The sequence below is a fragment of the Anticarsia gemmatalis genome, chromosome 3, assembly GCF_050436995.1.
Source record: "Anticarsia gemmatalis isolate Benzon Research Colony breed Stoneville strain chromosome 3, ilAntGemm2 primary, whole genome shotgun sequence".
In the NCBI taxonomy this organism is placed as follows: domain Eukaryota; kingdom Metazoa; phylum Arthropoda; class Insecta; order Lepidoptera; family Erebidae; genus Anticarsia; species Anticarsia gemmatalis.
Window position 1 is genome coordinate 1,034,003 of NC_134747.1, and position 13,345 is coordinate 1,047,347.

General features: G+C 38.1%; 2 protein-coding genes across 3 annotated transcripts in view; one reads left to right on the forward strand and one right to left on the reverse strand.

Moving 5' to 3' along the window:
• The window catches only part of wb (wing blister), a 199,107-nt gene that overhangs the window by 171,478 nt on the left and 14,284 nt on the right, over positions 1–13,345 (forward strand). For both annotated transcript variants that reach the window (XM_076135719.1, XM_076135720.1), the window contains 11 exons: positions 874–1,045; positions 1,477–1,638; positions 2,139–2,323; positions 2,733–2,936; positions 3,268–3,516; positions 3,931–4,106; positions 4,533–4,794; positions 10,777–10,948; positions 11,401–11,610; positions 11,963–12,471; positions 12,776–13,012. In XM_076135719.1, the coding sequence (XP_075991834.1) occupies positions 874–1,045; positions 1,477–1,638; positions 2,139–2,323; positions 2,733–2,936; positions 3,268–3,516; positions 3,931–4,106; positions 4,533–4,794; positions 10,777–10,948; positions 11,401–11,610; positions 11,963–12,471; positions 12,776–13,012 (2,538 nt within the window). The remainder of the gene's footprint in view (positions 1–873; positions 1,046–1,476; positions 1,639–2,138; positions 2,324–2,732; positions 2,937–3,267; positions 3,517–3,930; positions 4,107–4,532; positions 4,795–10,776; positions 10,949–11,400; positions 11,611–11,962; positions 12,472–12,775; positions 13,013–13,345) is intronic.
• LOC142987152 (juvenile hormone esterase-like) lies at positions 5,218–8,564 on the reverse strand. The gene is made up of 3 exons (XM_076135721.1): positions 8,369–8,564; positions 6,391–7,613; positions 5,218–5,488 (listed from the first exon to the last, which is right to left on the reverse strand). Exons 1-3 carry the CDS (start codon positions 8,525–8,527, stop codon positions 5,305–5,307), a joined length of 1,566 nt encoding a protein of 521 aa, XP_075991836.1. The 5' UTR covers positions 8,528–8,564; the 3' UTR covers positions 5,218–5,304.

A 13,345-nucleotide genomic window follows, 5' to 3' on the forward strand; every position in this document is an offset into this window, starting at 1 on the left:
AAGCTTTAAATAGATAAGTCGTTATGCTACCGTGTCATTCCGCAGTTCGATTATAATTAGCTTCGTAGTTTTAAAGATCCAAGCATACATAATATACATACAGACAAGGGAAGCGACTTTTCTTTATGCTATGTAGTAGACCTTATTTTGTCATATGAGTTTAAAAATGGTCTTGTACCATGTATAGTTTTCCTACATCTTGTAGTACACAACAATCTTAACATCTTTACCTACACGACAAGTAAATCTTGTTAGTTGGCGCCGGCCCAAAGGGACATTAAATTGATTGATAACGATATACAGACACACATCCGAGTTAGATACGCTTAATTTTAGATCGTATTTAGGTAATTGGGTTACGACGTCTACCGTCAGTTTTGCAAGCAATGAACTGAAGTCTACATACTGAAATTATAAGGTTGGTTCGTGACTGAAACTGGATATGGGTTATTTAGACACTTTAAGAGAATCGTATTTATTCTTTATTTCTTATCCTAACCCTATCAGTTTATTTATTTTGATAAAATTGCACCAGTCAAGTTTTTGAGAATTGTTAAAAAGAAATTCATATTCATATATGTTCATCATTTAGAATCGTTTTCATATAGCTTTTGGAACCAGTAGGTAGCACAATTAACTATATTGTGCATAGGTACTTGTAAACTCCAAGGTGTAAGACCTTTTTTCAAAAATCGTATGGCATTAATACTACATAAAAAATGTCGAAGACGACACGCAACGACAAAAAAATCCTAGATTAGTTCGTGACAGTAACTGAATTAATACCTGAACGAAAACTTAATAGGGTCAACTCACGACTTCTTTTCAACTTGTAATTGTATAATCGCGTTTGACAATTGGGTGTGATTACAGGAGGGCTACTGGGGCCTCCAGCTGGGCGGGTGCCGGCGATGCTCGTGCGGCTCCGGCGCGTCCGCCTGCGACCCGGTGTCGGGCGCCTGCGCCTGCGCCGAGGGGGTCGGCGGCGCGCAGTGTGATACCTGCCTGTCTGGGTACTACGGGTTCGGACCCGCTGGGTGCTTGCGTAAGTGATAATAAAGTTAACTTAATATTGTGTTGTTTTGATGCTATAGTTTATGTGGGTGGGACGGTAAAAATGTTAGGGCTAATTATTTTGAGATGAAAAATTTGGTTCGTGATACAACGATAGTATTTTCTTAAAACATCGTTTTCAGAACATTGGTTACGATAGCAAATGTCCGTATCAGTGGTGTACAATTTTACTGATTATTGTTGAGTTAATTGGGTCTAAATCTTGAATTTCCCAGCAAAACTAACTCCCCATTCATTTCGCGTTTTGCATCAATATTATTTCAAATTCTTTAGATTCAAGTATTTATTTTTTTATTACTGGACCTCATAAACGATTTAAATACACTTAAATCCATTAGTTTCGTTATATACCTTCATCAATCCCATACAACTTTCACTCAATAAATTTCTGTCTATCCGCAGCATGTCCAGTCTGCACAGACGGCAAGGTGTGTTCACCTCACAGCGGTCGGTGCGTGTGTCCGGGCGGCTCCATGGGCGCTGGCTGCAGACAGTGTGCCAAGGGCTACTGGGCAGTCGGGAATACTTGCAGGCCGTGTAACTGTGGGGCTGGAGCTGTTTCTAGTGAGTAATCGTAGTATATTTAGTAGATAGTAGTAGTAGATAGTTGAGGTAAAAATATTTACTTATGGATAACCCTTTTTTTGTGGTAACTAATACAATTGTTGTCATGTTTCATTGCGTATATTAAAACTTTTACGGTGGGGGAGTTATGAAATGATGATAAACTAAAAAAAATGATTATTCAGAAGCACCTAAAATGTTATTCTCAATAACATTTTAATTAAATTAATCATGGCAATGTGTTATACTCTCATCATCACAAGTGTTTGCTATGCTTTTTATGTTAGGGTTTGTCTGAATGAGCTCAAAACTTTATGTGTCCTAACTGGACCTATTAATCCATGATTTAAAACTACGTGATTTTTATTTGACAGCAATAAATAAATCCCATTTTTCATGTGTCTTTGTTGGTTTTTATTTACTTCTATTACAATAGTTAAGCAACTAGCATTTTTATTATTCACCATATCACTTAATTCTTTATAAACTTGCGTATCCAGATACCTGCGACCCTCACACCGGCCAGTGCCGATGCAAGGCAGGTTGGGAAGGCGACACGTGCGAGCAATGTTCCCGGGGTCACTATGGAGCTAAGTGCCGGCCGTGTCAGTGTCATGAACCCGGGACTAGGGGGTGTGAGGATGGGGTCTGTGACTGCGATGAGTGGGGCAGGTGTCCTTGTAAGGTGAGTGAAATTGTGACTGTGTATTTTATGATATCTCCTGCTTTCAGCTCTTTTTTTGTGGTAAGCGAAACTAGAAAAATTCTACACATTCGATGGTCTCCAGTTAGCTACTTCAATGTTTTTGTTTATTGTTAAAATTTTATGCAATTTATGTCGTTATCTCCCAAGCCGCAATGATTTTTGGGCAACAAGAAATAAGCAGCTATTTTGCAGATAACTGGAAAGATGTATTCCTAAAAGGAAGACTGTCTGTCTGTTGTCTATTGACCTTTCAATACACTAGGCTATAGGCTTTATAGCATATATCTATTACCTCTCCCGGCTTTATTATTAACTTAACTATCACTGCCCAAGGCAGTTAACACATTGACTTTGGATTCAAGTATTAATCTAAGTTTTTTTATTGCAGGAAAATGTAGTAGGCGAGAAGTGCGACGCATGCCTGCAAGGTACATTCGGTCTGTCAGGCGACAACCCGTCAGGCTGCACGGCGTGCTTCTGCTTCGGGCGCGCGGCGCAGTGCTCGCAGGCCACACTGTCGCGAGCTGCGCTGCACGCTGCCGCACCCCTCCACGTCACGCTGCAACGAGCTAGCCATCATGCTATCACTACTGTGAGTCACTTTATGATGTCATTATTACCGGTTGAAAAAAAACTTTTGTCGTGTGCTAGCAGAAGGCTTTAGTGCCTAAAAAAATCTCTATTGAAGACTGTCGTTTCATTTGTTTTGACATCTGAAGAAAGTCTAGAATCTAATTGTAGCTGTCTGATCACCATGGCCTTTCAAATCATGATTACGACTGTACTTTTTGAGAAACATGCGGACATACCGAAGTATTAATAAAAAGCCATCCTACTTCACCCAATGTTGCTAGCTTCACATTTCTTTATTAAAAGCTAAAACTGCCAAAGAGCTAGATTTTGACTAGTCTTTTAATTTCCAGATGGACCAAGACTCCCTACTAGCCATTCACACGCACACCCCAGACGCCACTATCTCCCTCCCCTGGCCTCCAGTCCCAGTGTACGTGGAACTAGACAAGCGTTTCGTAGGAGACCGCGTGACGTCATACGGCGGGTCGCTACGGTTCAGGGTTGAAGAGGAAGGAGGCGTGGAACTGAGTAGGGAGGTGCTGGTCAAGTTCCCACTTGTGAGACTTTACACGAAGAGTATTGTGTTGGAGTATTTTGAGGTAAGAAATTATGAATAATAATAATATATATTTTAAAGGAAAAGAAGAATTTGGTTGTATAAAGACCAGAAAATTACCAAAAAGAAGAAGTGGTGCTTTGAAAACTTTCATTAAAGTTTCATCAATAAAAAAATTACTAGTAGTAAGCTTCTTTGCTGAATACTGATGTGTTAAATGTAGAAAACAACCAGTGTGATTTACTTTAAAAGATATATTTTTACTTGTACAAGGCTGTAAGTTTTTAAGTAGCCAATACACCAATGAGCAAGTGGTGTAACAAAATATGTTGTTTCGATCTCGTACCGTAGGATAAAGTCCAGACAATCATAATGAATAATGACTAATAGCCCAGTTACTGTTCCTTCATGTCTTTCCTATATTATGCATAAAAATTTAATGTATCCTTTCTTCCAGCGTGCACCAGTAATCAACGGTACTCACAGCGTCCGCTTCCACGAGTCTCTCTGGATGGTGCGAGGTCGTGGGATCGCTTCCCGATCAGCTCTGATGTTGGCACTGCGCCGGCTTGACAAGATCCTCATCAGAGTGACCACTAGGGCTCCTACTCATCAAGACCATGTTCATGCTTTGTAAGTTGATACCGACATTCTAGCAGAATTTTATCAAGCTGAGTTTATAGAGATATTGTAGTGTTTTTAGAAGCTTTAAGTTACCTTATGAATATTTTGTAATTTCAATCAAAGAATAGAAATTACAGTAAATTTATCTAGAAATACGGCTTTCCTGCATTTTGTGGAGTTATAAAGTTCAATGTAATGTTCCGGAATGTTTTCCTGAATGCATATTCTTGTATAATTTGTAAACACACAAATGGCAATAGACCATCGTCTCAGGTTTTCAGATATTCCCCCACAGCATGCCTTAAGCATACTTACATTATGCTTACAGTAATTAACGTATACAATTCGTAGGTACACAGCTTAATAAATACTTTTACATAACAACTTAAAAAACCTACCAAGTAACCTAACCATTTTTTTCCATTTCTCCCACAGGCTTCTCAACGTGTCCCTGGACACAGCCATCCCCGGCCTCAGCCGTTCCGCCCCAGCATTAGGAGTGGAACTCTGCGACTGCCCCCGGGGCTACTCCGCCAGCTCGTGCCAGGAACCAGCCCTGGGCTACTGGATGCCGCCCCCTAAAGTCCACCTGACCAGTGTGGCGGGGACCATAGTCATCAACTTAGAGGGTGATGTCCAACCTTGCCTGTGTAATGGGAGAGCTTCAAGGTGCGATCCGGATACAGGGGACTGTTTGGTGAGTGATTTGCTTCTTGTTATAGCCGCTAGAGGGCGTTGCGTTTGCTTTTAAATATTGGTAGAATTGATTGTTATAGTTATCCTTGAATTATGTAATAATTCGTTGGCAATACTGCTATTTCTTTAAAAAATACATCTTCTTTAAAAAAGTATATACATAGGCTAGGCTAAAACAATTATTTTTGTAGAAAACCAAAAACAATAAATTTTGTAAAGTTGCACCTGAATGACTACAATATATGTAATTAATAATATTTGATATACCGATATTCATAGCAAGACGCCTTAAATAGAAATCCAAATAAGTTTGAGCACTCAGAATATGAACCTTATGCGTTGACATTCATAGCCTACTTCACTACCATAGAATCGAACTTTAGACAAACTCCCTTCGTATCAAGGAAAATAAATATAGACATAAAACATTTTAAAATCTTTATTCTATCAAATAACAAAATAAAATAACAAATAATTCACTCTTTCCTCACATTAAACACTAGCTTAAAACCTAAGGGTCGTACACAACAGAGGATTTTTCATACTTATGCCAGAACAGGTCCCAGAATGCCATCCTCTGGTGGTAGATGTGGTCTCCCATAGTGAGGTCTACGTCGATGTTGAGGTACGGTCTAGAGGACCCTGTTACTGGGGTCCATGTGACCCCTAAGCCAGAGCCTTCAGGAGTAGGATTACTGAAAAAAGGAGAAAAGGAAATTAATTTGATGTTTGATTAATAGAGTAAATACGGAAATGTATAGTTCCGAGTGCTTTATAAATTAAGTAAAAGAATAATAAAGTGCCTTCAGTCCATCACTGAATAACGCGATTTTTTTTAATGTTCAATATAAAACTTTGTTTCTACGGCACTCCCTTAATGCGCTTATCGACCTCTAAAGCCAGCGATAGTGCTAGAAAATTGCGCTACAAACCCATTAACAGATGTTTATAAGTAATCAAAACATAATAAAAGATTGTTGTTTGGGGGAATCGAACCCGCGATGCAGCCTAGTCGTTGCAACTGTCTAACTATACCGTATCGTAAAATACCACATTAATCAAAATCAAGTAGTATTAAATAAAAAATACTAGGAAATTAAAGGTCATTGTGTCAATTAGTTTGCTCAGGTATATAAACATGATGCATTTAAATTATCTGTACATATTTGAATAATAAATTAGTGTCTACATCCTTGCATTTTTCTAAAAGACTAGTGTTTAGTCTAGACTTTAGTTACGTAAACTTTAACAAAAACTTGTAAGTCTGGTATTTAAAGTTTATTACTTGCTTTAACCACACAAAAAGACCGAAGTATGCATACATACAAACATAATATGTCTGTTATACCCTAAGCTGTGGGCAGAGATGTTTGAAATGCCCCCACGTTTTGCCACTAACAATGTTAGTTCTATGTATTAGGAGGCAAGCCTATTGCTAGTGGGGCACCTTACTAAACTCCAGGTTACTATTGAGCAATAATAAATCAAAATTACTTTGCTCGATCTTGGAATCGAACCAAAGACCTAATGATCAGCATTCGGATATTCTACCGATCGTGCCGGTACTCATATAATAAGTAATATATAAAATACATACCCAAACTTAACAAAATTGGCCCAAAGTTCCGTCACCTGATTTCTGACCATCATCTGTTCATCCCCGACTAGTGGCGTCTCCCATTCAAACAGGTACTTCAGCTCCTCAGTATGAGACGCTCCAGACCCACTGATATTCTTGTATGGACTGCCCCCGATGTACGAAAACACATACTTATAAACAGTAGCATTCGTTCTTAAGTATTTATTAATAGATCTCTCCATTGCATGGTTGACAACGAAATCAGAAGACGATTCGCTCAATTCTATTACAGCTCCTGGGCCAATATTCTTCTTTCCTAAGTAAAACTTCTTCAGCATACCGCTAAGAAACTCCAATTCGCGTTTCTTCAAATTGAAATTCTTCTGCAACCCTTTGTAAATGAGGTCTCCTTCTTTATCGTAAAATTCTTGGGGCTGGTTTGCATAAACATAAAGCAGCTCCATACTGGTATACCCTAACATAATTTTCGTATTCTCAACTCTATCTAACTTGCGTAGATGGAATGGGTCGTGTGTGACGAAATTTTTGACTCCTTTAAATTTCTTTTCCTTGCATACTGTCATTGGTAATGTCAGGTTAAATGCTGCAGCCACTACAGACGTTGGTTCAGCCCTTGCGAGGAGTTTTAAAGCATCTTTAGTATTAGTCACATTGTGGCCTAGGAACTTAGCGATTTTAACTGCCGCTTGACGGTCAGGCTTTACATAAAAACCTTCATCAAAGATAGATCCACTTTGTACAATAGCCTTGTCAAAGAGCGTCTCATATTCAGAATACAAATGTAAATCCACAGCACCACCTCCATAACTCTCACCTGCAATCGTAACTTGTTCTGGGTCTCCACCAAAAGCAACGATATTTTCGTTTACCCATCTTAAAGCATCAATCTGATCTTTCATTCCTTGATTGCCTGGGACCGAAGGCTCATTCAAGCAGAAGAATCCATAAGGGCCAAGTCTGTAATTAGCTGTTACAACAATGATGTCTTTTTTTACTAAATGCTGGCCGCCGTATTCTCCTGAACTGCCAAAAGCGAAGCCACCGCCATGGAACCAGACGAACACTGGTAGTTTGTCACTAGAGTTGGTGGTATGTGGGACGTAGATGTTCAGACGAAGGCATTGTAAAATGCCCCCAACCGTGAAGATGGCTTGAGGACAAATGATCGAAGAGTCGTTTGCGTTGAACGGCGTTTCGAATGGCGGATATTCTATGGTGTTCTGGAATATAATAAAGTGGAATTATATATATTGTTAGAATTGTTTTCTTTTTAAGGAATATTATTTACAACGTCGAAACCGATTCTAAACATGATTTCAATAACTTAATGACTACTAAAAGCACATTACCTGGATGCCTCTTGCATGTAACATCTTCGTGTTTATCATCACCTACCATAAGGTAAGATGGGAGACAAATGCCTTATTAAAATACGGAAAAATTCACTACAAGAAACTATAAATAGTTATTATCGTAGACAATCAAACAAATTAACAAAAAACAGGCCGAGCCTCTTGCATAAGCATTTTTAAATATGCAATACTTTTTACACAAATCAGTAATATTCTATTTGTCTACAATATCGGTGACTCACGCTGATAGCCTTTGATATCGTTTATAAACAAACACAGATATTATTATATTATTATATTATATAATATTATAAAGTTCATGGACTCGATGCACAAAAGTCAATGTCATAAAACATTGAAAGTCTTCATTCTTGAATTTACATATTCATAAGTTTCTTTTACATACAAAAAACTATTTACAAATAAACCGGATTATATTTTGAAAAACATTTTGTAAATATTAACAACGGATGTTTTGCCAAAAACGAAACAGACAATAAAGATCGGACCCAAACATTGGTCTACGTAGGAGACCTAAAGCCTAACCTCCCTTATTTTATCTAACTATAGTTAAATATATCTACAATTACATGCTAGTAAAAATTAAATAGAAAAATACTAACCCCAAAAGGATTCTCTTCATCAACCTTCGCAAAAGGTATCCCAAAGAACGTATCATACCCATCATGTTTCTGCCCGACCACCGTTCCTTGCTCTGTCACCACACTCACAGTTTCCGCTCGAACACAAAACAACACACTAACAAATATCAATGCATACATGGCGAGGTATCGATTGAAACTAAGCGTTTGTCCTGCTAGCGTTCTTTATAAGCAATGTCTAGTACTGTCGGTAGCATTCCGTAGTTCAAGTGAATAATCTACGGGATTCCCAATGATTCTTGTTGAAGAGTTTTTAGGCATATTTTCCTTAATTACATATGTCTATATACAATTTATCCACACGTATATATTTCAGTCATTTATATAATTGTAACACGAATTTGTTTTGTGGTATTAGGTTATAAAAATATAATGTAACGCATTTTCATGACTTAGTACCAAAGGTGTATAGATATGATGTATTATGACGATAGGTTTATTATAGATGGCGCGAGTGTGATGTTGGGTTTTTTAAAACAAATATAGTGAATTTTTTTTTGTTGATATTTGCTAATAAATGTTCTGTTATTTATGTCCAAACTATAGTAGTTCGATTGCCTACCACAATTGACTACCGACAACCGGTTAGCTAACGAGAAATGTTGCACGAAAATCTTATCAACGCCTCTAGCGGGTCTAGATGGAACTATTTTGGCAGTGCATTTTAAATGTCAAAAGTCTCGATACTATACAGTACCGACTGTAGAGAATTGCGCTACAATTATCGTAATTCCGTTACGTGAAAATTAAGATTGCATTGTAGTTAAAACTGAAATATTCCTCTCTATATTAAACTAATTCTTTGTATTTAAGTACGTCAATATACGGAACCATTGTAATAAAGAACAAGAGTTTTCCTCAAGCAGACAACAGGTCATTGTGAATCATATTTCTTGTAATAAATACAATATTGTTCACACTGATTGTCTCACTATTATACACAATAGTATACTATACCTTTAAGTTTATCATAACATTTAGTATTTACTTTAGTATTTATATAGATTGTTTGGTACACTTCCTATACATACTATAGTGCGTATTCTAAGAAAATAGATTACTTTTATACCAGTGATTCTACCGATACAGATACAAATTCATTGCGCAATGAAACTTGTACAATTTTTTTGCAACTCGACTTATATCGTATGAGGGTGTGGGTAAGGGTTATATCGAAATAAACCCTTTCAATCGCTTGTAATAGAGGGCGGCACTGTTGACAAATAGATAAACTCTACTGAAATTGGGATAAAACCTGACACTGCCTGTATCGGGAATCGAACTAGAGACCATGGTTTACATTCACGGAGCACAGATACATTAAAATCATTTATAACATAAGATAAAGCAAAACACTCAAGTGAAGCGGTTTTTGTATATAGTAATTCTTGTTTACTAATAAGGAAAGTAAGGATTATCTTTTCATTGGAACAACAAAGCTTGTTGTGTTGTAACTCCTTAGTGTGAATCATTTATCTAATCATGATTTATTTGTTAATTGTAGATTAAAATGATAATATACCTGACCTACCAGATGTTTTGTTTGACTGCCTCCGTGGCGCAGTGGTTTAAGTCGTCTTGCCGCTACCATTGTGTCGTTATTTATGCGATCCACGAATAATTGTTTCGGGTCTGATTATACATTGTGTCCGTTGTTTGTATGTTTGTAAAAGTCCCCGCGACACAAGAACATTTCTAAGTGCGGGAGTTGTCTTTAAAAAAAAGGGATTCTCGCTTCATTCCTATTCTGTGTTATGCAAAAATTTGGTTCGTTAATAAAATTACGCAATTCATAATGGCGACCCTGTCGAATCTTTTGAATCTTAGAATTATTAAAAGCAATGTTTTAAAAACATAGTAGGGAATATAATATTTTACGCACAACAATAAACTAAATATCTCAATTAGTCATACTTAATGATTTTTGAGATAACACAGCAAAGACTTTTTACTATACGTTTCAAAATAATAACTTAATTGCATCAAAAACATTTCAAGTACAATGTTGACAGGACGACCACATAAGGCTTGCCCTGTGAAAAAGATAATTTAAAGCCAACCTCCTGATTTTACACGCCTAACTCTACCGACCCTAACTCCACAAATTCTACATTATTATTATTATCAGTAAAAATGTATGCCAGACATTCCTGCGGGCTTATCACGTATCTCGGTTAACAACTAGTATACGTCAAATTGATAGCCACTATGCAGTACATTGCTTCTCTAACGTAACGTGTAAATCACTATCATCAAGGAAGAAAATAATCTACAGCATAGCGGATTTCAAATAGTTGTCAACTGAGATACGTGATAGCCCCCATGATATGTGCCATATATAATTTTCATAAAATTCTTTCATTTTCTAGAACTGCACGGCTGGTACAGGAGGTCCTCGGTGTGCAGTCTGCGCTCCAGGGTACTATGGTACTCCGGACTCGCCGGGCGGCTGCCAAGCCTGCCCATGTCCCTCCAGGGCCAGGAACTTTGCCTCAGCATGTACAATACGAGATGGACAATTGCAGTGTCTTTGTAAACCTGGTAAGTGGCTGAGTTTGTTGTTTACTTTTGAATATTATATTCAAGATTTATAACTTTAGTCCGACAACTTAAGTGTCGTGTGTGCAAAATGCGCGTATGGTGAAGGCATAATTTTTTTTAAGGATTTAGCGGGCGAGTATATTGCTGTCACTGATCTTCTTACGAAACTCCGGGTTACTATAAACAAATTTTTTAATGTAATTATTAAAAGACTTACAGTACAATTAGTAGTCAGATATACTGCCGACCGAGCCATAGAGCAGTATAGGATTACAGTGTTAATACATTTTTATATGTGGTATCTAGCAACAGACTCACCCACTGTTATAAGGGACTACCATTTTAATGGCGAACGCAGGCGTATTTCTTACAACTCTGCGTACATATTTGGGTATAACATTCGTTTATAATGTACTCATATAATTCTTAAACCTTCCACCTCGCTACTTTAGGCTACTCAGGCCCCGAGTGCGAGACCTGCGCAGTGGGCTACCGTCGCGTACCCACGGGTGCGTGCGTGTCGTGCGCGTGCGACCGGCGCGGCGCGCTGTCGCCGCACTGCGACGTGCACGGACGATGTCGCTGCAGGGACTTCGCCGCCGGCCCGCGCTGCGACCTGTGCGCCGCTAGGAGGACCTTTATGGACGTCGATGGATGCAGACGTAAGTATTTGAGACTAGTTTACTAAAAGTGGATAGTTTTGACATTTTGCAACTATTGTGTAATGCAAAAATATATTTTAATGTAATGGTTCTAGGTTAAATTTTTACTATTGAACTTAGTTTACTATGGTTATCGAGTATTAATAATGGTCTAATGTCAGAGCCGTCTTCTCCCAAACCATAACTTTTTCTTATCATGGAATTTTTTTTTTTCCAAAGAATGAGAAAGATATAATGATAAGAGATTTTTTCCTAGATGGCATTGGCTTTCCTTTTGCAGTTTCACATTATGTCGCAAGATTATAATTTGAAAAGTCTTGTTTGGTTAAATTTTATAAATAATTTATTTCAGCCTGTGACAACTGCACACAAACCCTCCTAGACTCGGTAGAACAGCTAACCTCAGACTTACGCACTCGAGCAGACCCGACCGAACTAAGCCGTATACCCAAACCCTTCGCCGCAGTAAGAGAATACCAACGAAATACAACGATACTGCGAAACGACCTACACCAATACAAAAACAATCTCATTCGCGCTCAAAACCTAGAACAAATGCTTGACAATCTAGAAAGTTCCGAACACAAAACGTTTACAGAAGCAAATGCTTTGAAGACAGAAGCTTCTAGAAGAGAGAAAGAAGCAGAATATTTGAGTTTAGAAAGCATGAGTGCTTTAGAAGAGGTTTTAAAAGTTAGAAGGAAATTAAGTGAACAAGTTGAAGCGTTGGATGAGTTTGCAAGAGGAGAGAAGCATTTGAGTGCTCATAGAGCGTTGAAAGAGGCGAAGCATTTGTTACGACAGATAAAAGATACGAAGCTGATTGATTATGTGACGGGGGCTAATGATGTATTTGATTCTGTAAGTATCCTTATAATTTTATATTTTGATAATGTTCTCTCGTTTTGGCCTGTGAAGAGACTAGATTTTTGTATTCTTTAAATATGTAATAGTCACAGAATTTTCAGATTTTGAACTCTTGGAAATAAGGTATATCGGCGTGGCGACCTAAACCTCTGCACCACGGAAGCAGTCATTAAAATTGTACCAGAATAAATTTGCACTGCATAGAAACTCATAAAATATCACGAAGTGCTCACCCATCTAAATCCAAACCTCGCCATCACAACTTCACTTACCTTACTAAATCTACTTAACATTGCAGGCACATCTCCAATCAACAGCTATCCAAGAGTACAACTACCGTCTGACGGACCTATCAAGCCGCTTGAACGCTCTTCGCTCAGCGCTGAACACCTGGGAACAGAAGGCGGCAGACCTCCACACCCTGGCGCAGACGGTGTGGACCGCTGATGATACCGTCACGGCGCTTGAAGAAAATGTGAAACCACGGTTGGCTAGTGTTAGGGATATTGGGTTGAGGTGCCGGTTAGTCTTAGAGGTAAGTTGACTTATGAGAGATACGTTTACTGATGTTATTTTTAGTATTTAGTGTAATAGTGCTTTAGCGAAAAAAGTACTGAAAGGTAGGCCTTTCTTGCTATATTATTATAGCAAAAAAAATATAAGGATATTATGTAGAAAGTAGAGTTGAAGTCGCAGGATTTTAAATAATGTTTCTTACTATTTTACGTTTACACGCATACCGAGCGTAATTTTCGGTACTTGTACGTCACTCATTTGCGTTCACGGACGCGTGCACGCAAATGAGTGATGTGATGCAAGAATAGGAAAAATAGTAGTCAAAGCTTGTTGTTTCTATAGTATGTTAAAA

What these genes read in the sequence shown, in the direction of transcription:
- LOC142987152 (XM_076135721.1), bottom strand. Translation starts at nt 8,527, where the DNA reads ATGTATGCATTGATATTTGTTAGTGTGTTGTTTTGTGTTCGAGCGGAA. An exon ending in ATGAAGAGAATCCTTTTGGG is followed by an intron (nt 7,614 to 8,368) that starts GTTAGTATTTTT and finishes ATTATATTCCAG; the next exon opens with AACACCATAGAATATCCGCC. An exon ending in GCCAATTTTGTTAAGTTTGG is followed by an intron (nt 5,489 to 6,390) that starts GTATGTATTTTA and finishes TCCTTTTTTCAG; the next exon opens with TAATCCTACTCCTGAAGGCT.